This window comes from Hemitrygon akajei, chromosome 4, assembly GCF_048418815.1.
Source record: "Hemitrygon akajei chromosome 4, sHemAka1.3, whole genome shotgun sequence".
Classification (NCBI taxonomy): Eukaryota; Metazoa; Chordata; class Chondrichthyes; order Myliobatiformes; family Dasyatidae; genus Hemitrygon; species Hemitrygon akajei.
This window is the reverse complement of record NC_133127.1, coordinates 195,365,831-195,392,680: the sequence shown is the minus strand read 5'-3', so window position 1 is coordinate 195,392,680 and position 26,850 is coordinate 195,365,831. Positions and strand designations below refer to the sequence as shown.

The window sequence follows — 26,850 nt, the reverse complement described above, 5'->3', positions numbered from 1 at the left end:
CTGTATTCACCCCTTTTGATTTTGTCTGCCATTTATGTTGGAACTCATCCTGTAGACTGCATCTTTGCCCTGTCAACAGCCCCTCAGCACTACATACTGCCTCTGTTTGTAAACCAGCCACCTCATCTTCAGTACTATTATCCTCCTTTCCTACGACATTTCTTACATTGAAATATACGCAGCTCAGGATACTAGTCACACCGTGTACAGTTGTAGTCGTCAGAGACACTGGAGGTCTCCCTGCCTTCCCACATCCCACAAGGGGAGCATTTCACTACCCTGTCTGTCGTCCCTACTGTCCTCACTGAGCAGATATAAAGAGAGGGAAAACGCTGAGCTTCTCTTTCCTTTGCTTTCTCTGAATGGTCTCTCTTCACTGTTGTTGTTGTTCGTCCTTCGGAGTCGAAGACGACCACGACTTCTGTCAGGTGGAGGGTTTGTGACTGTGGGTCCGGAGGTGACTGGTGAGGCCAATCCGGGCCCTGAAAGCTCGCCCACATGTGGGACACATGAGGGTAGGTGCTGCAGTGGAAGTGGAGGTAGCTTGAGCCTTGCGCGCGGCGCGTTTCCTCTGAGCCTTGCGCGCGGCGCGTTTCCTCTGAGCCTCTGTGGTGCGTCTGATTTCTGCTGCATACGCTCCTTTAGTGGTCCTGCTTCACCAGGTTGGGCGGTCCAGAGCAAGCGATTCCCAGCTACTGGGATTGATGTTGAGGTCTTTGAGGGACACTTTGAGGCAGTCTTTGAAACGTTTCTTCTGCCCTCCAACTGAGCGCTTGCCCTGGCTCAGCTCTCCATACAGCAGCTGTTTTGGTAGTTGACTGTCAGACATCCTGACGACATGGCCAGCCCATTTGGCTTGGGCTTTCTGTAGCAGGGTGTAGACGCTGTGGGTGCTAGCCCGCTCCAGGACCTCCGTGTCTGGGACTTTGTCCTGCCATCGTACGTGGAGAAGTCTGCGGAGGCAGCTCAAGTGGAAGTGGTTGAACTGTTTAACGTGTCTGCTGTAGACAGTCCAGGTCTCGCTGGCATAGAGGAGGGGGGTGAGAACCACTGCTCGGTAGACCTTCAGCTTGGCGGTGAGGCTGAGTCCTCTCCGCTCCCATACATTCTCACGGAGTCTCCCAAAGGCGGCACTGGCTTTGGCAATTCTGTTGCTGATCTCTGCATCTATGTTCACCGCTCGTGATAGAGTACTGCCCAGATAAGTAAAGGGATCTCTTCACTGAGGCTTTAAGATCACCATTCCGAGTATGTGCACTCAGATGATAGCTGCTGCAACAAAGCTAACCTTTCCTATCCATATACCTGCCCAACTGTCTTTTATATAACGTTAATGTACCTGTCTCAGTCACTTTCTCTGGCAGCTCATTCCATGTATGGACATCCCTCTGGGTGAAAATGTTACCCCTCAGGTCCCTGTTAAATCTTTGCCTTCTCACCTTAAACCTGTGCCCTCGAGTTCTTGACTTCCAAACCCTGGGCAAAGGGCTGTGTGCATTCACCTATGCCCGTCATGATTTAATTCACCTTTATAAAATCACCCCTCATTCACCTAGATACTGATAGAAGTCAGAATCTGTTCAACCTCTCTCCATGTCTCAGTTCCCCATGTCCTAGCAACATCCTTGTAAGTCTCTTTTGCACGCTTTCCAGCTTAATGACATCTTTCCATAGCAGAGTGGCCTAGACTGAGCTCAGTAATCAGTGTGCAGCCTCAGCCGAGTCTTGTAGAGGTGCAACGTAATGCCCCAGCCTCGGTACTCAGTGCCCCAGCCCAGGTACTCAGTGCCCCAGCCCCTGAACTCAGTGCCCCAGCCCTGGTACTCAGTGCCCCAGCCCCTGAACTCAGTGTCCCAGCCCCGGTACTCAGTGCCCCAGCCCCTGTACTCAGTGTCCCAGCCCCTGTACTCAGTGCCCCAGCCCCTGTACTCGGTGTCCCAGCCCCGGTACTCAGTGTCCCAGCCCCGGTACTCAGTGTCCCAACCCCGGTACTCAGTGTCCCAGCCCCTGTACTCAGTGCCCCAGCCCCGGTACTCAGTGTCCCAGCCCCTGTACTCAGTGCCCCAGCCCCTGTACTCGGTGTCCCAGCCCCTGTACTCAGTGCCCCAGCCCCTGTACTCGGTGTCCCAGCCCCTGAACTCGGTGTCCCAGCCCCTGTACTCAGTGCCCCAGCCCCGGTACTCAGTGCCCCAGCCCCGGTACTCGGTGCCCCAGCCCCGGTACTCGGTGTCCCAGCCCCGGTACTCGGTGCCCCAGCCCCTGAACTCGGTGTCCCAGCCCCTGTACTCAGTGCCCCAGCCCCGGTACTCGGTGTCCCAGCCCCGGTACTCGGTGCCCCAGCCCCGGTACTCAGTGCCCCAGCCCCTGTACTCGGTGTCCCAGCCCCTGAACTCGGTGCCCCAGCCCCTGAACTCAGTGTCCCAGCCCCTGTACTCAGTGTCCCAGCCCCTGAACACAGTGTCCCAGCCCCTGAACTCAGTGTCCCAGCCCCTGAACTCGGTGCCCCAGCCCCTGAACACAGTGCCCCAGCCCCGGTACTCGGTGTCCCAGCCCCGGTACTCGGTGCCCCAGCCCCTGAACTCGGTGCCCCAGCCCCTGTACTCGGTGCCCCAGCCCCAGTACTCGGTGTCCCAGCCCCTGAACTCAGTGCCCCAGCCCCGGTACTCGGTGCCCCAGCCCCTGTACTCGGTGTCCCAGCCACTGTACTCGGTGCCCCAGCCCCGGTACTCGGTGTCCCAGCCCCTGTACTCGGTGTCCCAGCCCCTGAACTCGGTGCCCCAGCCCCGGTACTCGGTGCCCCAGCCCCGGTACACGGTGCCCCAGCCCCGGTACTCGGTGCCCCAGCCCCTGTACTCCGTGTCCCAGACCCGGTACTCGGTGTCCCAGCCCCTGTACTCGGTGTCCCAGCCCCTGTACTCGGTGCCCCAGCCCCGGTACTCGGTGTCCCAGCCCCGGTACTCGGTGTCCCAGCCCCGGTACTCAGTGTCCCAGCCCCTGTACTCCGTGTCCCAGCCCCGGTACTCGGTGTCCCAGCCCCTGTACTCGGTGCCCCAGCCCCTGTACTCAGTGTCCCAGCCACTGTACTCCGTGTCCCAGCCCCGGTACTCAGTGCCCCAGCCCCTGAACTCGGTGTCCCAGCCCCGGTACTCGGTGCCCCAGCCCCTGAACTCGGTGCCCCAGCCCCTGTACTCAGTGTCCCAGCCCCTGTACTCGGTGCCCCAGCCCCTGTACTCAGTGTCCCAGCCCCTGTACTCGGTGCCCCAGCCCCGGTACTCAGTGTCCCAGCCCCTGTACTCGGTGCCCCAGCCCCTGTACTCAGTGTCCCAGCCCCTGTACTCGGTGCCCCAGCCCCTGTACTCAGTGTCCCAGCCCCTGTACTCGGTGCCCCAGCCCCTGAACTCGGTGCCCCAGCCCCTGTACTCCGTGTCCCAGCCCCGGTACTCAGTGTCCCAGCCCCTGTACTCGGTGCCCCAGCCCCTGTACTCAGTGTCCCAGCCCCTGTACTCCGTGTCCCAGCCCCGGTACTCGGTGCCCCAGCCCCGGTACTCGGTGCCCCAGCCCCGGTACTCGGTGTCCCAGCCCCGGTACTCGGTGTCCCAGCCCCGGTACTCGGTGTCCCAGCCCCTGTACTCAGTGCCCCAGCCCCGGTACTCAGTGTCCCAGCCCCTGTACTCAGTGTCCCAGCCCCTGTACTCAGTGCCCCAGCCCCGGTACTCAGTGTCCCAGCCCCTGTACTCAGTGCCCCAGCCCCGGTACTCAGTGTCCCAGCCCCTGTACTCAGTGCCCCAGCCCCTGTACTCAGTGTCCCAGCCCCTGTACTCGGTGCCCCAGCCCCGGAACTCGGTGTCCCAGCCCCTGTACTCCGTGCCCCAGCCCCTGTACTCAGTGCCCCAGCCCCGGTACTCAGTGTCCCAGCCCCTGTACTCAGTGTCCCAGCCCCGGTACTCAGTGTCCCAGCCCCTGTACTCAGTGCCCCAGCCCCGGTACTCAGTGCCCCAGCCCCGGTACTCAGTGCCCCAGCCCCGGTACTCAGTGTCCCAGCCCCTGTACTCAGTGTCCCAGCCCCGGTACTCAGTGTCCCAGCCCCGGTACTCAGTGCCCCAGCCCCTGAACTCAGTGCCCCAGCCCCTGAACTCAGTGCCCCAGCCCCGGTACTCAGTGTCCCAGCCCCTGTACTCGGTGTCCCAGCCCCGGTACTCAGTGTCCCAGCCCCTGTACTCGGTGTCCCAGCCCCGGTACTCAGTGTCCCAGCCCCTGTACTCGGTGTCCCAGCCCCTGTACTCAGTGTCCCAGCCCCTGTACTCGGTGCCCCAGCCCCTGTACTCGATGCCCCAGCCCCGGTACTCAGTGCCCCAGCCCCTGTACTCGGTGCCCCAGCCCCTGTACTCGGTGTCCCAGCCCCTGAACTCGGTGCCCCAGCCCCGGTACTCGGTGCCCCAGCCCCTGTACTCGGTGTCCCAGCCCCGGTACTCAGTGCCCCAGCCCCGGTACTCAGTGCCCCAGCCCCTGTACTCAGTGCCCCAGCCCCTGTACTCGGTGCCCCAGCCCCTGAACTCGGTGCCCCAGCCCCGGTACTCGGTGCCCCAGCCCCTGTACTCGGTGTCCCAGCCCCTGTACTCGGTGTCCCAGCCCCGGTACTCGGTGCCCCAGCCCCTGTACTCGGTGCCCCAGCCCCTGTACTCGGTGTCCCAGCCCCTGTACTCGGTGCCCCAGCCCCTGTACTCGGTGTCCCAGCCCCTGTACTCGGTGCCCCAGCCCCGGTACTCGGTGCCCCAGCCCCTGAACTCGGTGCCCCAGCCCCTGTACTCAGTGCCCCAGCCCCGGTACTCGGTGCCCCAGCCCCTGTACTCGGTGCCCCAGCCCCTGTACTCAATGCCCCAGCCCCTGTACTCAGTGTCCCAGCCCCTGAACTCGGTGCCCCAGCCCCTGAACTCGGTGCCCCAGCCCCTGTACTCGGTGCCCCAGCCCCGGTACTCGGTGTCCCAGCCCCTGAACTCAGTGTCCCAGCCCCTGTACTCAGTGTCCCAGCCCCTGTACTCAGTGTCCCAGCCCCTGAACTCAGTGCCCCAGCCCCGGTACTCAGTGTCCCAGCCCCGGTACTCGTTGTCCCAGCCCCGGTACTCGGTGCCCCAGCCCCTGAACTCAGTGTCCCAGCCCCTGAACTCAGTGTCCCAGCCCCTGTACTCAGTGCCCCAGCCCCTGTACTCAGTGCCCCAGCCCCTGAACTCAGTGTCCCAGCCCCTGTACTCGGTGCCCCAGCCCCTGAACTCAGTGTCCCAGCCCCTGAACTCAGTGTCCCAGCCCCTGAACTCAGTGCCCCAGCCCCTGTACTCAGTGTCCCAGCCCCTGAACCCGGTGCCCCAGCCCCTGTACTCAGTGTCCCAGCCCCTGAACTCGGTGCCCCAGCCCCTGAACTCAGTGTCCCAGCCCCGGTACTCGTTGTCCCAGCCCCTGTACTCGGTGCCCCAGCCCCGGTACTCGGTGTCCCAGCCCATGTACTCAGTGTCCCAGCCCCTGAACTCAGTGTCCCAGCCCCGGTACTCGGTGTCCCAGCCCCTGTACTCGGTGTCCCAGCCCCTGAACTCAGTGCCCCAGCCCCTTTACTCAGTGTCCCAGCCCCTGAACTCGGTGCCCCAGCCCCTGAACTCGGTGCCCCAGCCCCTGAACTCGGTGTCCCAGCCCCTGTACTCAGTGTCCCAGCCCTGGTACTCAGTGTCCCAGCCCCGGTACTCGGTGCCCCAGCCCCTGTACTCGGTGCCCCAGCCCCGGTACTCGGTGTCCCAGCCCCGGTACTCGGTGCCCCAGCCCCTGAACTCGGTGCCCCAGCCCCTGAACTCAGTGTCCCAGCCCCGGTACTCAGTGTCCCAGCCCTGGTACTCAGTGTCCCAGCCCCGGTACTCAGTGTCCCAGCCCCGGAACTCAGTGCCCCAGCCCCTGTACTCAGTGTCCCAGCCCCTGTACTCGGTGCCCCAGCCCCTGTACTCGGTGCCCCAGCCCCGGTACTCAGTGTCCCACCCCCTGTACTCAGTGCCCCAGCCCCGGTACTCAGTGCCCCAGCCCCAGTACTCAGTGCCCCAGCCCCAGTACTCAATGCCCCAGCCCCGGTACTCAGTAGAACTCTGTTGAGTCCCTCCAGCAATTCTGTGTGTCAAACTTTATTGCCATTGCTCAAGACAATGAGATTGTGGAGTTACTCCAGTCCATGCAAAACAGATATTTACAATGCATGCAGGACGGCTTAATTTTAAAAAAAATTCCCATTTTTACATGCAGCAAGTGACTTTGATAGTCCGTAATACACGAAGGCCATTGGCAAGGTGGGGTGTAGCATGATTCAGCTAAACAACAGCCCGGGGAAGAAGCTGTTTTTCAGTCTTACTGTCTTGGCTAAGATGGTTCTGTGTCTCCTACCAGCTGGCAGGACATTGAACAGACAGTGTCGGGGATGGATAGGTCTTTAATGATGTTATGAGTGTGCCTGGACATCGAGATTGTCGCTAGGTCTGGTAGTTGAGTCCCAATGAAGTGCTGAGCCCATACTACTCACATTCTCCCCACATTCCTGTCATTTCCTCCCAGATCCCACTCTTCACCCACACGCTGGGGACAATTTACGATGGCCGATTAAGCCATCGACAGTGTCGGTCTTTCGGAATGTGGGAGGAAACCAGAGCCTATGCTGTCGTGGGGGGAACATACAAACTCCACACAGACGGTGCCTGGCATCTAACTCAGTGTCCCTCCAACCTCAATGTCCATCCTTTCGCCGTGTCCATCCTGTCCCTATCCCAGCCCGACTGAGTGACCATTCCCACCCCTGAAGCACTGTCGAGTGTCCGTACCTGCTGTATCACTGAGTGGCACAGGAATTGCGAGGTTTTTGACCACAAGTCTCTACAAAGGCTTGCGATGACTGCTGAGAGGATTGCTGGGGTCTCTCTTCCACCTGTCAGGACTGTTGTGAAAGCAGGGCTCTTAGCAGAGTCAATGGTCCCTCCCATTCATCCAATAATCTCTTTGAGCACTGACCGTCAGGCAGGAGCATTAGGAGAAGGACAGTTAGGACGGGAAACAGCTTCTTCCCCCAGGCTGTGAGGTTACTGAACTCTCTGCCACCACCTGGCTCTCATCTTTTCTGAAGCGCCAGTGGCATAATGCTGTTTCCTTTTAACTTGTGTCGTAAATGCACCTTATTATTTGTTAATTTTATTTACATGTTACTTTACGTGTTATGTGTGTAAGTTATATGTATTGTGTTGTGCAACTTGATCCGGAGGAACGTTGTTTCGTCTGGTGGTATACGTGTGTACAGTTGAACAACAACAAACTTGAACTTGAACTCAGTGTCCATTCCAGCCTGGTGACCATCTTATCCCTGTACATCTCATCCCGGTGTACATTCCACCCCAGACATCCATACGAACCCAGCATTCATCTTTCCCCTCTCCATGGGTGACCATCCCATCGGAGTGTCCATGGTACCCCACTCCATTCCGGTGAGTACCCCATCCTACTGCTGTCCGTCTCATCCTGTCCCGTCCTGGTGACCGTGCTCTCCCCACCCTACTCCAGTAGCTCTGTGCTGAGTGCTCCTGACCTCCTCTGTTCCTTGGCGCAGGACTACCAGAAGATGCTGGACTTGATACGGGACATTATTTTGGCCACTGACATGGCTCACCACATCAAGATCTTACCGGCACTCCAGGAGATGGTTAAAGGTACCAAGCTCGCTAAACTTTCTCTGTGACTGCCATAAGCCACTAAGACAGAGGAGCAGAATTAGGCCATTCAGCCCATTGAGTCTTCTCCACTATTTCATCATGGCTGTTTTATTATCTCTCTCAACCCCATTCTCCTGCCATCTCTCGTTAACCTTTGATACACTAACTAATCGAGAACTGATCAATCTCCACTTTAAATAAACCCAATGACTTGGCCTCCACAGCCATCTGTGGCAATGAATTCCACAGATTCACCTCCCTCTGGCTGAAGAAATTCCTCCTCATCTCTGTTCTAAATGGACATCCCTCTTTCATGAGGCTGTGCTCTCTGGCACTAGACTCCCCCACTATTGGAAACATCTTCTCCATATCCACTCCATCTAGGCCTTTCAACATTCTCCTCACATTCTTCTAAATTCCAGTGAGTACAGGCCCAAATCTGCCAAATGCTCCTCATATGTTGACCATTAATTCCCAGAATCATCCTCGTGACCCTCCTCTGGACTCCCTCCAATGACAATACTTCCTTTCTGAGATATGGGGCCCAAAACTGTTAACAATACTCCAAGTGCAGCCTGACTAGTGTCTTATAAAGGCTCAGCATTATCTCCTTGCTTTTATATTCTATTCCTCTTGAAATAAATGCCAACATTGCATTTGCCTTCTTTACCACAGACACAACCTGTAAATTAACCTTCTGGGAGTCTTGCACAAGGACTTCCGAGTCCCTCTGCACCTCTGATGTTTGAACCTTCTCCCCATTTAAATAATAGTCTGTACTGTTGTTCCTTTTACCAAAATACATTATCATACATTTCCCAACACTGTATTCCATCTGCCAATTTTTTTGCCCATTCTTCCAATTTGTCTAAGTCCTGCTGCAATCGCACTGTTTCCTCAGCACTACCCACCCCTCCACCTATCTTCATATCATCCGCAAACTTTGCCACAAAACTATTGATTCCAGTATCTAAATCATTGACTAACAATGTAAAAAGTAGTGGTCCCAATACTGACCCCTCAGGAACACCACTAGTCACCGGCAGCCAATCAGAAAAGGTCTCTTATTTTCACTCACTGCCTCCTGCCTGTCAGCCATTCCTCTATCCATGCCAGTATCTTTCCTGTAATGCCATAGGATTTTATTTTGTTAAGCAGCCTCATGTGTGGCACCTTATCAAACACCCTCTGAAAATCCAATTAAATGACATTCACTGCCTCTCCTTTGTCCACCCTGCTTGTAACTTCCTTGAAGAACTCAAACAGATTTGTCAGGCAAGATTTCCCTTGATAGAAACCACTTGTTTTATCATTAGTCTCCAAGTACCCCAAAACCTCATACTTAATAATAGACTCCAACACTTTCCCAACCACTAACATTAGGAAACTGGCCTACAATTTTCTTTCTTTTGCCTTCTGCCCTTCTTAAAGAGTGGAGTGATATTTGCAATCTTCCAGTCCTCTGGGACCATGCCAGAATCAAGTAATTCTTGATAGATCATGACCAATGCATCCGTTATCTTTTCAGCAACCTCTCTCAGGACTCTGGGATGTAGTCCGTCTGGTCCAGGTGACTTATCCACCTCAAGACCTTTGAGTTTGCCAAGCACTTTTTCCTTTGTAATAACAATGGCACTCACTCCTGCTCCCTGACACTCATGGATCTCTGGCACACTGCGAGTGTCTTCCACAGTGAAGTCAGATGCAAAGTACTCATTAAGTTCATCTGTCATTACTTTGTCCCCCATTACTACATCACCAGCATCATTTTCCGGTGGTCCAATATCAACTCTCACTTCCCTTTTACTCTTTAAATAACTGAAAAATACTTTTGGTATCCTGTTTATATTATTGACTAATATGCCCTCATATTTCATCTTTTCCTTATAGCTTGTTTAGTTGGTTTTTGTTGGATTTTAGAAGCATCCCAATCATCCAACTTCCCACTCACATTTGCTGCCTTATACACCTTTTCCTTGGCTTCTGCTCCCATGTCTTATGGTCCTCTAGCCGTCCGCACAGGTGTAATGAAAATGTTACAGCAGCATCACTGGCATGGAGCATCAGATAATCAGCATTCACATTAAAAAATAACTTGAATAATTTTTAAAGGCGAAAGCACAATTAAAATTAAAATTGATGATCCAAGATGGCGGCGCGACGCAGCTTGCAGCGGCCACTCTGGGACTGATTATCTGTTATTTGTGAAGTGGGGTGCTGTGTGCAATCATAATCGATTGAAAACGGACGTGGGAGCACGGAGAAACATTGGGAAATCTCCAGGAAGACCTTCTTCGTTGCTGCTGCTGCTGTGAGGTCCGGGACTCTGCTGGGAAGAACAGGCCCCCAGTCCTCGGGGTCACGTTGCCGATGGCCGTTGGCGGGGCCGTCTTAATACGCTCGGCAGAGGATGGTGCTCGGAGAAGCTGTGCCGGAGGGGATGGTCGTCAGCTCAGAGGTTCGACAGACTCAGAGTCCTTTCGACGGACTCAGGTCGCTTTCGGTGTGTGCTGCGTCTGCGAGGCTGAGTCGGGCGGCGCCGTGGAAGTCCATAGTGGGGGTATTCCCTTCTGCCGCCGGCGTGGGATGGCGAGTCTGTCGGGACCCTGGGCACTTGTGGAAACTGTGGTGATTTCTTTTGAACTTACAGTCCTTTAACATCTTGGACTATTTTTACTGTGCCCATAGTCTGTTTTTTTATCAATTATGCTATTGTTTGCACTGTTGTAACTATATGTTGTAACTATGTGGTTTTGTGCAGGTCTTGTAGCATTAGTTTTTGGTCTTGTTTTGTCTGGTGGATTTGGAACTCCTTTCCGGGGAACGCGCTAAGACGGTAGCGCGATATTAATACGCAGCAGCCTCTCCGGACTCTGGATTGGGGATTGCCAAACGTTACGTGGATTTTCTGGTGTAGTCTGTTTTGTCATATGCTTTTGTGATATCATTCTGGGGGAACGTTGTATCATTTTTTAAACTGTGTTGCATTTGTGGTTTCTAAATGACAATAAACTGAATCTGAATCTGAAAAACAAAGGTAAGTTCATTCTGGAGCAAAGTGATCAATCTAGTGATCATGATGCTAAACTATAGTGATTGGGGTTGTACCGGTCAGTTCGAGAACCAAATGGTTGAAGGGAAGGAGCTGTTCCTGAACCTGGTGGTGTGGAACTTCAGGCTTCTGTACCTCCTGTCCAATGGGAGCTGTGAGAAAGTGGTGTGGCCCAGATGGTGGGGACCATTGATGATGGACATTGCCTTCTTGGGGCAGAAGCTCCTGTAGGTGGTGGTGGGTCCGAGTCCGTTGAACCTCCGAGCCGACGACCATCCCCTCCGGCACAGCTTCTCCGAGCACCATCCTCTGCCGAGCGTATTAAGACAGCCCCGCCAACGGCCATCGGCAATGCGACCCCAAGGACTGGGGGCCTGTTCTTCCCAGCAGAGTCCCGGACCTCACAGCAGCAGCAGCAACAAAGAAGGTCTTCCTGGAATTTCCCCATGTTTCTCCGTGCTTCCACGTCCGTTTTCAATCGATTATGATTGCGCACGGCACCCCACTTCACAAATAACAGATAATCAGTCCCAGAGTGGCCGCTGCAAGCTGCGTCGCGCCGCCATCTTGGATCATCAAGATCACATTCTGATCCCGATTCAGATTCAAAAACCAAAGTGAAAGTGTGTTATCAAAGTACGTTTGTGTTACCATATACCTTGAGATTCATTTTCTTGCAAGCATTTGCAGACTGGTGGTGGGGAGTTAAGTGCCCGTGATGTACTGGTGGAGTCCACCAGTCCTTATAGCTTCCTGTGCATTCAAATCGCCATACCAGACCATGATGCAACAGGGCAATACATTAGAGCAATGGCTAAACATGACACTATTACATCTCGGGCTGTTGGAGTCTGAAGTTAAATTCCAACCTCTTCCGTAAGGAGTCTGTATGCTTTCCTTGTGGAATGCATGGGCTTTCTCCCACACTCTGTGGGCTTACTGGTTGGAAGGTTAATTGGTCATTGTAAATTGTCCTGTGATTAGGCTGGGGTTAAATCAGTGGGTTGCCGAGTGGGCTGAAAGGGGCCAGTTTGCGGCTATCTAGAAATACAATAAGTAATTTATGTTTAATTTCTTTTTCTTTTCCGTATGAATGTTGCTTACCTGATGCTATACCTGTGATACTGCTGCCAGTAAGTGTTTCGTTGTACCTGTCAGGATACTTTCAACAGCACATGGTGGTCCCATCCACCCTCTCCTGGCTCGAACTGGGATCTTTCTGACAAACCTCTTGTGTTTCACGCCAGCTTACAACAAAGAGAACGAGAACCATCACACTCTCCTCTTGAATCTGATGATGACAACCTGTGACCTCAATGACCAGACCAAAGGATGGAAAACCACCATCAAAACCGCGGTGAGTGTCAGGCCGTAACATCTGTACCACTAACGGACTCGGTTCAGGTTCACAGTCTGATCCCGATTCAGATTCAAAAACCAAAGTCAAAGTGTATTATCAAAGTACGTTTGTGTTACCATATACCTTGAGGTTCATTTTCTTGCAAGCATTTGCAGAAAAATAAAGAAATACTGGTGGTAGTGGGCCTCCGTTAGTCTCGATAGGCCATAGATTTACACCTTGGAAAGTTTCCAGGGCGCAAGCCTGGGCAAGGTTTTTTTTATGGGAGACCGGCAGTTGCCCAAGCTGCAAGTCTCCCTTCTCCACGCCACCGATGTTGTCCAAGGGAAAGACACTAGGACCCATACAGCTTGGCACCGGTGTCATCGCAGAGCAATGTGTGGTTAAGTGCCTTGCTGAAGGACACACATGCAGCCTCAGCCAAGGCTCGAACTAGCGACCTTCGGATCACTAGACGAATGCCTTAACCACTTGGCCACGCGCCAACAAAGAAGTACTATACAATAGGCTGAGGCTTTATTCCGTGGAGCAGAGGAGGCTGAGAGGCTTAACTGTTGTCTTCAAGTTCTTGGGGAAGCTAATAGAAATACCCTCTCTCCTCTCTGAAATAATTCTCATCTTCCACATCCCATCTGTTCCAATGAGGGAACAATCCTCACTTCTCCAAGTTCCACACGTTAAGCTGCATACCTTTGCTTCCCGAACTATTCCGCTAAGTCTCTCCCACATGCTCTCCAGGATCTTCCCAACTTTCCAGAAATGCGGTGACTAGAACTGGACACTGCCTAATCCCATCTGCCTGTTCATGGGTGTTGAATTCGGATGTTTTTGATCCGAGGTTCTTTTGAAAGTCAAGAATGAGACAAAAATCTTGTTTCACAATGGTTTTATTAAGAGCTAGGAGAACAGAAGAATTGGAAACAGAGTAGAGAGAGTCTTGCAGAGACAGCAGGAGAAAGCAAAGAGAGAAAGATAGCGAGCCAATGTGCTCTGCTCTTCTTATACCAGAGATAAGACATTCCATTCAAATTTGTAGATAAGGGTTAACGAATCAGATGGCCCCTATTCAAATAATGCAATACCCAAGATGCTTCATGCTTTGCCTCCATTCCTTTTGTGCTTTGCTAGCTAATTTTTGATTCGCTCTAATTGATGCTTGCTCCTCAGAAGGTCTACTCATTCGAACATTCCTCTTCTTTTCCTTTCTCTAGGAGTTGATTTATAAGGAATTCTTTTCACAAGGAGATTTGGTGAGTTAACACTAGAAAATGTTTGTTTCTCTTCTCACATTCATGCGTTTTAAGGTTTATTTCTGTTGGGACTCTTCTGTGCTCTCTGACGGGAAAGTAGGTGGCTGTTAACCTTGTCACGTGTACATCAAAACATTGAAACGTACAGTGGAGCACACACAAAATGCTGGATGAACTCTGCAGGTCAGGCAGTGTCTATGGACAGGAATAAAGAGTTCTTCAGGATGAGACCCTTCATCAGCACCTGCTGCTGGGAAGTTCTGTGAAAGTGAGTTTGGGGGATTCACTGGTCTCAATTCACTTTGACCTGCTGGTAGAGTGGTTCCGCCTGAGGAACCTGCTGGGGATAGCCCACAAGTCTTGCCACACTCCAGGTGCCAACATAGAATACGTACAATTCACTAACCCTAACCCATGTGTCTTTGGAATGTGGGAGGAAATCGAAGCTCCCAGTACAAATCCAAGTGGTCTCAGGGAGAACATACAAACTCCTTACAGACAGTAACGGGTTTTGAACCTTATCTTTACAACTGTTGCTATAATATCATTGGACGTTAAGCTAAGCTAACACACTGCCATTTGGTAGAGGAAACCAAATGCTTGCTTGCATTTAGCCCATATCCCTCAAAAACTTTCCTACCTACAGCAAGTACCTGTCCAAGAGTCTTTTCAATGTTGTTATTGTACCTGCCTCAACCACTTCCGTAGACTCACCACCCACTGGGTGAAAAAGTTGATGTTCAGAGTCTTATTAAATCCCTGATGGAGGGTCTTGGTCCGAAACTTTGACTGTTTATTCCTCTCCATAGACGCTGCCTGACCTGCCGAGTGCCTCCAGCATTTTGTGTGTGTTGTTCTGGATTTCCAGCATCAGCAGAATCTCTTGGGTCTCATGAAATGCCTTGTTTGCATCAACACAATGCAAGGATAGGCTGGAGGCAGCCCACAAGTGTCGCCACATTGCCAGTGTCCACGACTGACTAACCCTAACCCATATGTCTTTGGACTGTGGGAGGAAACCAGAACGCTCAGTGGAAACCCACGTGATCATGAGCTGAATGTATAAACTCCTCACAGACAGCAGCGAGAATCAAGCCCTCAGTGCTGGTGCTATAAAGTGTTTCCCTGGCGGATATATTTTATTTTATTTAGAGGCGCAGTGCGTAACAGACCCTTCTGGCCCAACAAGCCACACCACCCAGCAACTCACCAATTTAACGCAGCCTAGTCAAAGGACAATTTACAATGACTAATTAATCCACTAACCGTTACACCTTTGGACTGTGAGGAAACCGGAGCACCCGGAGGAAACATATGTACACACGGGAAGGACGTTAAAAACTTCTTAGAGACAGCGTCAGAATGAACTCCAAACTCTGCCCGGAGCTGCAATTGCATTGCGCTAACTGCTGCTCTACCACGGTGCCTGCGACTGTGCAGTTCGACTGGGGGGAACGTCTGACTTCTTGGTCAGTGATTCCTCTTGCGGTCCAATAGTGACAAGAGTAGTCAGGCCAAGACCCTGGCTGCCTCTACAGATATCTGACCTCTTTCCTTTCATGACCCGTTTGCAGGAGAAGGCAATGGGGAACCGTCCGTTAGAGATGATGGACCGAGAGAAGGCCTATGTTCCTGATCTCCAGATCAATTTCATGGAACATATTTGCATGCCAACTTACAAGTAAGTACAAGAATTCACTCTCATAACCAGGTTACCATTAACCAGCAAAAGTCAACGGCAACTGGACTGTGATCACCCTCGCCATCAATGGTGGTACCGAGGGCAAGTGTCTGGACCAGCTGTAAGAATAGCAGATGGAATTGAATGCAGACAAGTGAGAGATGTAGCAATATGGGAGAACAAACCAGGGCAGGAGTTACACAGCAAGCGGAAGGACACGGAGGGTTGTGGTAGAACAGGAGGATCTGGGACTGTTCAGTTGTCATCCTTCAGTCTCTCTGAATTACGGAGGACAGCATGTGTATAAATGTCTCCCTCCAGCAGACTTCATCATGACTCCAGTATTTCTACTATTTTTTTAATGTTTCTTAATTGTACATATGATTTTTTTGTGTTCTATCGCTGAGCAGCAGTGAACCATCTGACTGGCCTATCAGAGTTCTCTTTGGGAACTAGTTGACTTGATCAGCATTTCTGATCTGGCTATTGTTCACGATTGCATTTATATATATATTTTAAAAATCCCCTATTGTATGATGTTGGCAATCATGTTCTTTCCATGACCATGATTGTTCTTGGCAAATTTTTCTACAGAACCCATTTTCCATTGCCTTCTTCTGGGCAGTGTGTTTACAAGGTAGGTGATCCCAGCCGTTATCAATACCCTTCAGTGGTCATATAACCAGAACTTGTGATATGCAACAGCTGCTCATACGACCATCCACCACCTGCGCCCATGGCTTCATGTGACCATGAATAAGGGGCTAAGTGGGTGTTACACCTTGCCCAAGGGGGACCTGGCAAGCAGAGGGAAGGAGCACTTTGGTAGAGATGTATCTCCACCTTGCCATCTCGGAATACAGATCCATAATTCCTTGAAAGTGGTGACACAAGTAAATAGAGTCATAAAGAAAGCTTTTGGCATGTTGGCCTTCATTAAGCAGAGCACTGAGTACAGAGGGGATGTCAGGGGTAAGTTTTTTACGCAGAGAGTGGTGAGTGTGTGGAATGGGCTGCCAGTGACGGTGGTGGAGCCGGATACAATAGGGGCTTTTAAGAGACTCCTGGATAGGTACATGGAGCTCAGAAAAATAGAGGGCTATGGGTAAGCCTAGGTAATTTCTAAGGTAAGGACATGTTTGGCACAGCTTTGTGGGCTGAACGGCCTGTTTTGTGCTGTAGGTTTTCTATGGTTCTAAGGCTGTATAAAGTACACATGCATTGATAATAAATGTACTTTGAACCTTGAGGAGTTCGGATGTTATTTTGAACGTATAAGAACTTTGTCCAGTGGCCAATCAGGACATCAGAAGATTTGCGAGGAGGGGACTTCAGTCCGGGGAGAAAGGGCAGCAGTGGGTCCCTACAACGGAAAGGAGCTTTGACCAGCAACCAAATGGCATTTGGGATTGATTAGCAAGAGGTCAGTCAGAGAAAGCAAAGGAAAAGAAAAGTTCATGTTTTTCATTCTCTTTGTTACTCAGCAAGGTGACAGGCAGGGCAGTGGAATGCTCCCCTTGTGGGATGTGGGAGAGCAGGGAGACCTCCAGTGTCTCTGACAACTACAAACCGTGAGAGGTGCATCCGGCTGCAGCTTCTAACAATCCACATTGGGGAGCTGGAGCTGGAACTGGATCAGTCGGTAGGCTGAGGGGGTGAAAGATAGGACATATAGAGAGGTAGTTACACCTAAAGTGCAGGACACAGGAAATGGGGTGACAGTCAGCAAGGGGAAAGCAGTTAAGGAGCCAGTGCAGAGTACCCCGGGGCCAAATCCCTCCACAGCAGGTTTATCACTTTGGATACTGTTGGAGGGGAATGAACTAACAGTGGAAAGTCACAGTGGTTGGGTCTCTGACACTGAGTCAGCCTCTGTGACTCAGGAGGGAAGGTGGGAGAGGAGGCATGCTGTGGTGACAGGGTATTTGTTAGTTAGGCGAATTGACAGGAGGTTCTGTGGGCTTCCCGGGTGCCAGGGTCCAGGATATCTCGGATCGAGGATGAACACCCAGAAGTCATGGCCCACGTGGGTACCAATGACACGGGTAGGACGCCTGACGAGGTTCTACAAAAGGAGTTCAGAGAGATAGGTGGAAGTTAAAGGGCAGGGTTCCAGGGCTCTGATCCCAGGATTGCTGCCCATGCCACGTGCTAGTGAGGCCAGAAATAGGAAGATCGTACATTTAATACGTGGCTAAAGAGTTGGTGTAGGAGGGAGGGCATAAAATTTTTGGATCATTGAGTCTGCACCTGACTAATATCCAAATGGGAAGGTTTGTTAATGCTGCACAGTGGAGTTTAAACAAGAGTTGCAGGGGGATGGGAACCAGAGTGCCAGAACAGTTAGTGGAAAGATTGTGGAGGAAATGTTGGTAAGACCTCAGACAAAGGTTGAGCACGGTGTGACTCGTGTCCTGAGCTGCACATATTTCAATGCAGGAAGAATCATAGGAAAGGTGGATAATAGTGCTGAAGATGAAGTCGCTTGTTTACAAAGAGAGGCTGTTGACAGGGCAACTCTGCAGTCAACAGGATGAGTTCCAATGTAAATGTCAGACAGAATCGAAAAGGGTGAATACAGGATTGGAGGCGTTGTGTTTGAATGCGCAGTATATGGAATAAGGTAGATGAACTTGTAGCACAGTTACAGATTGGCAGGTGTGATGTTGTAGGTATCACTGAATCATGGCTGAAAGGAGATTATAGCTGGGAGCTTAATGTCCAAGGATGCATATTGTATCGAAAGGACCGGCAGGAGGCAGAGGGACGGCGTTGCTCTGCTGGTAAAAAACAAAATCAAATCATTGGAAAGAGGTGACATAGGGTCAGAGGGTGTTGAATCGTTGTGGATAGAGCTAAGGAACTGCAAAGGAGTGGTATTCAGACCCCCAAACAGTAGTAAGGATTTGGCCTACAAATTACAACGGGATATAGAAAATGCTTGCTGAAAGGGCAATGTTACAATTGTCATGGGTGACTTCAATATGCAGGTAGATTGGGAAAATCAGATTGGTACTGGATTCCAGGAGGGGGAATTTCCAGAGTGCCTATGAGGTGGCTTTTTAGAGCACCTCGTGAAAGAGAGCCCACTAGGGGATCTATTACTCTGGACTGGGTGCTGTGCAATGATCCACAATTGATTAGAGAGCTTAAGGTAAAAGAACTCTTAGGAGAAAGTGATCATAATATGATTGAATTCACCCTGAAATTTGAGAAGAGGCTAAAGTTAGATAGTCAGATGCATCAGCTTTACAGTGGAGTAAAGGGAATTACAGAGGTATGAGAGAGGAGTTGGCCAGAATTGATTGGAAAAGAACACTGGCAGGGATGATGGCAGAACAGCAATGGCTGGAATTTCTGGAAGCAATTCAAAGGCACAGGATATATATACGTCCTAAAGAGTAAGAAGTCTTCTAAAGGCAAGATGGCACAACCGTGGCTAACAAGAGAAGTCAAAGCCAACATAAAAGCCAAAGAGAGGGCACACAATAGAGCAAAAATGAGTGGGAAGTTAGGGGATTGGGAAGCTTTTAACAACCAAAAGAAGGCAACTAAAAAGTCATTAGGAAGGTAAAGATTGAATACAAAAGTAAGCTAGCCAATAATATTAAAGAGGATACCAAAAGTTTCTTCAGATACATAAAGTTTAAATGAGGGGTGAGAGTAGATATTGGATCACTGGAAAATGATGCTGGACAGGAAGTAATGGAGGACAAGGAAATGGCTGTTGAACTGAATAAGTATTTTGCATCAGTCTTCACTGGGGAAGACACGAGCAGTATGGTGGAAGTTCCAGGGGTCACTGGTCATGAAGTTTGTGAAGTTACCATTACTAGGGAGAAGGTTCTTGGGGATCTGAAGGTAGATAAGTCACCTGGACCAGATGGTGTACACCTCAGAGTTCTGAAAAAGGTGGATGAAGAGATTGTGGAGGCATTAGTAATGATCTTTCAAGAATCACTAGATTCTGGAATGGTTCCACAAAACTGGAAAATTGCAAATATCACTCCACCCTTCAAGGAGGGAGAGAGGCAGAAGAAAAGAAACTATAGGCCAGTTAGTCTGACCTCGGTGGTTGGGAAGATGTTGGAGTCAATTATTAAGGATGAGGTCTCAGGGTACTTGGAGGCACTGATAAAATAGGACATAGTCAGCATGGTTTTCTCAAGGGAAAATCTTGCCTGACAAATCTGTTGGAATTCTTTGAAGAAATAACAAGCAGGATAGACAAAGGAGAATCGGTTGACGTTGTGCACTTGGATTTTCAGAAGTCCTTTGACAAGGTGCTACACATGAGACTGCTTAATGGAGAGAAAATACAAAAATCTAAAGTGCAAAGGGATTTGGGAGTCCTTGTGCAGGATTCCCTAAAGGTTAATTTGCAGGTTGAGTCAATGATGAGGAAGGCAAATGCAATGTTAGCATTCATTTCAAGAGGACTAGAATATAAAAGCAAGGATGTAATGTTGAGACTTTATAAAGCACTGGTGAGGCCTCTCTTGGAGTATTCTGAGCAGTTTTGGGTCCTTTGAAAGGATGTGCTGAAACTGGAGTGGTTTCAAAAGAAGTTCATGAAAATGTTTCCAAGATTGAATGGCTTGTCATATGAAGAATGTTGGATTACTCTGGGCCTGTATACACTAGAATTCAGAAGAATGAGATGTGACCTCATTGAAACCTATGGAATGGTGAAAGGCCTTGATAGAGTCACAGCCTTAAAATAGAGGGCCGTCCTTTTAGAATGAAGATGAAGAGGAATTTCTTTAGCCAGAGAGTGGTGAATCTATGGAACTCTTTGCTACAGGCAGCTGTGGAGGAGAAGTCTTTATGTATATTTAAGGCAGAGGTTGATAGATTCTTGATTGGTCAGGGCATGAAGGGATATGGGGAGAAGGCAGGAGATTGGGGATGAGAGGAAAATTGGATCAGCCCAGGTGATATGGTGGAGCAGACTCTATGGGCCAAATGGCTTAATTCTGCTGCTATATCTTATGGTCTAAGATATTGTTGATTATTTTGTGCAATTCTGGTCACCTACCTACAGGAAAGATAACAATAACATGCACAACATGCTGGAGGAACTCAGCAGGTCGGGCAACATCCGTGGAAACGAACAGTCAACGTTTCAGGCTGAGACCCTTCGTCAAGACTGTTCGTTCCTTGCTGAGTTCCTCCAGCGTGTTGTGTGTGTTGCTTTGACCCCAGCACCTGCAGAGTATTTTGTGTTAAAGCTAACAATAACATTGAAAGAATACAGAGAAAATTTACAAGAATGTTGCCATATTGCTAAGTTAAAGGGAAAGGTTGGATAGGTTAGGATTTTAATTCTAGAGCATAGGAGAATGAGGGGAGATTTGATAGAAGTATACAAAATTATGAGGGGTATAGTTAGGGTAAATGCAAGCAGGCTTTTTCCATTGATGTTGGGTGAGACTAGTACTAGAGGTCATAGGTTAAGGGGGAAAGGTGAAATATTTAATAAGAACCCGAGGGGCAACTTCTTCACAGAGGGTGGTGAGAGTGTAGAACGAGCTGCCAGCAGAAGTGGTGGATACAGGTTTGATTTCAATGTTTAAGAAAAGTTTGGATAGGTACATGGATAGGAGGGTTATGGTCTGGGTATAGGATGATGGGATAGGCAGAATAATAATTCATTATGGACTCGATGGGCTAAAGGGCCTGTTTCTGTGCTGTAGCACTCTATGACTTTAAAACGGACATGTTGGCTACTTTAAATGTCTCCAGAAAGAGAAGAGAGATGGGACCCTCAGGGACCAGAACTCACTCATTCCACTTAATGGCCAGTGACTGAGAACCAGATATAAAACGTAACACGTAGAAGACTGAAATTACTGAACAGGGCAGGCCCTACAACCCACAATGCTGTGTCAACCTTTTAACCAACTCTAACATCAATCTAACCCTTCCCTCCCACATGAGCCTCCATTTTTCTATCATCCATGTGCCTATCTAAGAGTCTGTTAAATGTCCCTAATGTATCTCCTTCTGCCACCATCCATGGATGCATGTTCTTCACACTCACCACTCGCTGTGTATGAAACCTATCTTTGACATCCTCCCCATACTTTCCTCTGATCTCCTTAACATTATGTCCCCTTGTACTAAATATTACTGCGCTGCGAAAAATTCTCTGCCTAACCGATCTACCTATGCCAATTATCATCTTGTACACCTCCTACTCTCTAGCTGCCTCTCATCCTCCTCCTCTCCAGTAGAATCCAGGCAATGGCGCAGAGGGATCTTGGAGTGAAAGACCATAGCTCCCTGAATATGGCTGCACAAGTGGATAGGCTGGTAAAGATGGTGAATGGCCTACTTGCATACAAGGGCCAGCCACTCAGTAGAGAGGCTGGGAACTATAAACACAAGAGATTCTGCAGGTGCTGGAAATCCAGAGCAACACACAAATGCTGGAGGGACTCAGCAGGCCAGGCAGCGTCTATGGAGGTGAATAAATAGGGAGTGGGAAGATGCCGGAGTAAGAAGGTGGGGGAAGGGGAGGAGCACAAGCTGCCAGGTGATAGGCAAGAGTAAGTGAGGGGGAAGCTGGGAGGGAGATGAAGTAAGAAGCTGGGAAGTGATAGGTGGAAGAGGGATAGGGTTGAAGAAAAAGGAATCTAATAGGAGAACCGAGTGGACCATGGGAGAAAGGGAAGGAGGAGGGGCACCAAGAGGATGGTGTTGGGCAGGTGAGGAGAAGGGAAGGGGTGAGAGGGAAACCAGAATGGAGAAAGAAGAATGGATAAGGAGAAACAGCATTTTATGGAGGGGAATGAACAGTCCACTTCTCCGGCCGAGACCCTTCACCAGGACTGGAAAGGAAGGGGACAGAAACCAGAATATGAAGATGAAAGGACAGGGAGGAGCACAAGCTGGCTGCTGATAGGTGAGAGGAGGGATGAAGTGAGAAGCTTGGAGGTGATAGTTGGTAAAGGTAAATGGCTGAAGAGGAGGGAATTTGATTGGAGAGGAAAGTGAACCATGGGAGAAAGGGAAGGACGAGCTCAGCAATGGCCAGATCAGCCATGATCCCGTATTGAATGGCAGACACACTTGACAGGCCAGATGGCCAATCCCTGCTCCTAGTACTTATGTCCGTATACAGTGAAAAGTTTTTCTGTCAAAATCAAATCAAATCAAATTTAATTATCATTCAACCACACATAAATACAGCGAATGAAACGGCGTTCCTCTGCAGCCAAGATGTGAAACATAGAAAACAGCATATTCAAAATAGCGAGCAAAGAAGCATATTCACACAAAAAGCATATATATAGCCCGAGACCCTGAGCAACATGTCCCACAGTTGATGGTACAGTCTCCCGGTAATGTGCAGTCGCACACAATCCAGCAGCCTGCCATTCCATCACTTGACCACAGGAGGGCAGCACCGGTGGGACGGGCCAGCTCCCAGCCGAGCATGGACGCCTCCGCTGTCTCCTCACCCGGTCTGCAGCAGCAGCAGGTCAGCCTACGGCTTGAGGCCTGGTCCTCGCTGCAGCCGAGGCTACACAGCTCCCAGCAGACAAACGTGACAGGCCTGTGGAAGCTTACTTTATCACTGCCCAACAGAGTCTTGCGATTGCCAGTGGACTGTCAGAGACAATCTCCCACGGTTGTTCTGCGTGCCGCCTTTGTGCACTGACTCCGAATCTCCCGAGTAGTGGGCAGCAGCACGGTCTGCAGCCGGATCAGCTCCTTCAAACACAAACCCCAACTCCTCTGACCTCCCGGCCAGCTCCTCCTCCGACACCCCTCCCGGCCCCTTTGACCCCTCAACCAGCAGCTCACTGATGGGGAAGCCCTGCAGGACTCGGAGTAGAATTGCTTTGTGATTGTTTAAAAAACACACACATTTAACCAAATACCTTTGGTTGGCTGCTGTGTGCAAACATGCCACCATCTTACCGGACAGCAATGGACCATCCATACAGATCGTTCCATAGATTTGTACATTGATGCAGCAGAAAAGAAAAGCCAAATGATGAGGAAGCAGATATAAACAAATGTTCAAGAGTCAGACAGACACTTAAGTAATAAGATATGGAAGAGATTGCTCTGGGAAGTCCAGAGCAGTACACAAAAGCACCTTTGCTCCACCTGCAAAATGCAGAATTTCCCTTGGCCACCCATTTTAATTCCACTCCCTGTTCCCATTCCGACATATTGGTTCATGGCCTTCCCTACGGCCATGCTGAGCTCACACCGGTTGGAGGGGCAGCGCCTCATATTCCGTCTGGGTAGACTCTAATCCGATGGCATGAACATCGATTTCTCCAACTTCCGGTAATTTCTTTCCCTCTTCCCCTTCCCTCTTCTTCAGTACCCCACTCTGGCCTCCCCCACCTTAACTCGTCTCACCTGCCTATCACCTCCTCCTCGTGCCCCTTTCCCCTTCCCTTTCTCCCGTGGTCCTCTCTCCTCTCCTATCAGATTCCTTCTTCCCCAGCCCTTTACCTTTTCCACCTATCACCTCCAAGCTTCTTACTTCATCCACCTCTCCCACCCGCCTGGCTTCACCCATCACTTTCTAGCTTGTCCTCCTTCCCCTCCCCCCAAACTTCTTACTCTGGTTTCCTCGCCCTTCCTTTCCAGGCCTGATGAAGGGCCTCAGCCCAAAACATCAACTGTTTATTCCTCTCCGTAGATGCGGCCTGATGCGTTGAGTTCCTCCGGAATTTTGGATGTGGTCTTAATGCGGGCAGACATAGTGGGCCAAAAGGTCAGGGGTGATCTGATGGGATGAGGGGCCTGTTTCTACTCTGTGCATCTCTGTGACTTTCTCTTCTCTCTCCAGGCTCCTGATGGACATCTTCCCTCTGGCAGAACCTCTGTACCAGCAGGTAAAAGCCAATCGAGACCAGTGGGTGAAGGTGTCCTCCAAATTCAGCTTCACAGGGCTTCCTAGCAGCAGCGACTTGGACTTTCTCACTGAGCTCGGAGAGTCCCAATTGAACTCTGAAGACACACCCTCCCAGTGATCGCAGAAACCAACCCCAACCAATAATTATAATTTTTATTGCAGTTTAAACAAACAGAACATAAAAATTACAAAAACGTGTCATTGGAAGCATCTGAAATCAAAAATCATTGGCACCCTACAATGTGATTTTTTTTAATATATAGGAACCTGATTAATAATTGTCACTGCATTCTCTCATGTTCCGTTTGCTGGAATTCTTTTCAACACGGTTCACAACATCGGTTCAGTGTCCGCTTTATTAGGTACACCTGTATACCTGCTCATTAATGCAAATGTCTGATCAGCCAATCACTTGGCAGTAACTCAATGCATAAAAGCATGCAGGCATGGTCAAGAGGTTCAGTTGTCGTTCAGACTTGTGCATGTGTTAGACTTCTTGGTCTGTGTTTCGAGATGGGACAGACGGGTTACTGACACCGCCTGGGATCCCTGGCGTCTGCTTTCTTTCGGAACGTGACTCGCACCGGCTCGACGGCTATTCTGTAGATCGAAGGCGCCTTGATAATGTGAGAGATCAGAGGAGAATGGCCAGACTGGTTCTAGCTGACAGTAACTCAGATAATCACGTGTTACAACAGTGATGTGCGGAGGGGCATCTCTGAACACACAACACATCGAACCTTGAAGTGGACGGGCTACAGCAGCAGAAGATCACACTGGGTTCCTCTCCTGTACCTAATAAAATGGCAACTGAGGGTCGATCCTGGGCAACGCAGGGCGTTAATGAACAGAATTCATTAGCAAATTACGTTTAAGTTTGGTTAAGAAGATGTAAATTTGGTTGAGGCTAAGAGTTCATAGAACAGTACAAGGGTCCTTTGGCCCATGCTGTTGTGCTAAGCTTTTAACCTACTCCAGGATCAACCTAACCCTTCCCTCCCACAGAACCTCCATTTTTCTGTCATCCATGTGCCTACCTAAGTTTCTTGAATGACCCAAATGTGACAGTTTCTTCTTGCAAAGGGTGGGGCGTATTTGGAAAAAGTGCCGGATTCTCCCACAATCCAAAGACGGATCAATTAGTAGGTTGATTGGTCATTGTAAATTGTCATGTGATTGGGATAGGGTGGCTGGGTGGTGTGGTTCAGTGGGCTGTTCCGTGCTGTGTCTTTAAATAAACAATCAATAAATGGCTGTGTGGACACGAGGCCTAGTGGATAAGTCATCGGTCTAGTGATCTGAAGGTCACTGGTTCGAGCCTCAGCTGAGGCAGCGTGTTTGTGTCCTTGAGCAAGGCACTTAACAACACATTGCTCTGCGACGTCACCATCACCGGTGCCAAGCTGCTTGGGTCCTAGTGCCCTTCCCTTGGACAACATCGGTGGCGTGGAGAGGGGAAGGCTTGCAGCTTGGGCAACTGCCGGTCTCCCATACAACCCTGACCAGGCCTGCGCCCTGGAAATCCATGGTCTCACGAGACTAACGGATGCCTATTATTATTAAATAAATGGCCATGGAGGTGGGCACATCTAAAGGTAAGATATATTTGCCACATACAGTGAAATGCCTCATTGCATGGAGGATGTGTTGGGGACACTTCGCAAGTGTTACCATGCGACTGGGCTTAAGTAACATGCCCACAACTCACTAACCCTAACCCATGCACCTTTGGAATGTGGGAGAAGACCAGATCACCTGGAGGCAGCTCACACAATCGCAGGAAACTCCTTACAGACAGTGGCGGGAACTGAACCCCAATATTACAACTAGTGTTGTAAAATGTTACGCTTACCGATATGCCACCTGCTTAAAGTGGAGGTTGATAGGCTCTTGATTAGTCAGGGCATCAAAGGTTATGTGGGGAAGGCAGGAGAATGGGGTCGAGAGGGATAATAAATTGGACATGCTGGAATGGTGGAGCAGACTCGATGGGCTGAATGGCCTAATTCTGCTCCTATGTTGTATGGTCATACCTAGGTAAGTGCATGGATAGAAGAGGCTTCGAGTGCTGTGGTCGAAACGCGAGAGGTGGCCAACACAGTCGGCAAGGACAGGTTGGGCCAAAGGGCCTGTTTCCTTGCTGTAAGGCACTATGACTATTCTAGTACTTTACAAGGTTCCTCCGGTTTCTGAGCCATGTCTGATGTCTCTGTCCTCCTCCGGTTTCTGAGCCATGTCTGATGTCTCTGTGCTCCTACGGTTTCTGAGCCATGTCTGATGTCACTGTGTTTCTCTGGTTTCTGGGCCATGTCTGATGTGTCTGTCCTCCTCCGGTTTCTGAGCCATGTCTGATGTGTCTGTCCTCCTCCGGTTTCTGAGCCATGTCTGATGTCTCTGTCCTCCTCCGGCCTCTGAGCCATGTCTGAGGTGTCTGTCCTCCTCTGGTTTCTGAGCCATGTCTGATGTCTCTGTCCTCCTCCGGCCTCTGAGCCATGTCTGATGTCTCTGTGCTCCTACGGTTTCTGAGCCATGTCTGATGTCACTGTGTTTCTCTGGTTTCTGGGCCATGTCTGATGTGTCTGTCCTCCTCCGGTTTCTGAGCCATGTCTGATGTGTCTGTCCTCCTCCGGTTTCTGAGCCATGTCTGATGTCTCTGTCCTCCTCCTGTTTCTGACCCATGTCTGATGTGTCTGTCCTCCTCCGGCATCTGAGCCATGTCTGATGTGTCTGTCCTCCTCTGGTTTCTGAGCCATGTCTGATGTGTCTGTCCTCCTCTGGTTTCTGAGCCATGTCTGATGTGTCTGTCCTCCTCCGGCATCTGACCCATGTCTGATGTGTCTGTCCTCCTCCGGCATCTGAGCCATGTCTGATGTGTCTGTCCTCCTCTGGTTTCTGAGCCATG

At 50.4% G+C, this 26,850-nt stretch overlaps 1 protein-coding gene across 4 annotated transcripts in view; it reads left to right on the top strand.

Moving 5' to 3' along the window:
• Positions 1–24,245, top strand: part of pde2a (phosphodiesterase 2A) — a 303,048-nt gene extending 278,803 nt beyond the window's left edge. For all 4 annotated transcript variants that reach the window (XM_073044332.1, XM_073044333.1, XM_073044334.1 and 1 more), the window contains 5 exons: positions 7,619–7,718; positions 12,021–12,130; positions 13,345–13,383; positions 14,958–15,064; positions 23,883–24,245. In XM_073044332.1, the coding sequence (XP_072900433.1) occupies positions 7,619–7,718; positions 12,021–12,130; positions 13,345–13,383; positions 14,958–15,064; positions 23,883–24,066 (540 nt within the window). In that variant the 3' untranslated portion in view covers positions 24,067–24,245. The remainder of the gene's footprint in view (positions 1–7,618; positions 7,719–12,020; positions 12,131–13,344; positions 13,384–14,957; positions 15,065–23,882) is intronic.
• The last annotated feature ends 2,605 nt before the right edge of the window (positions 24,246–26,850 follow it).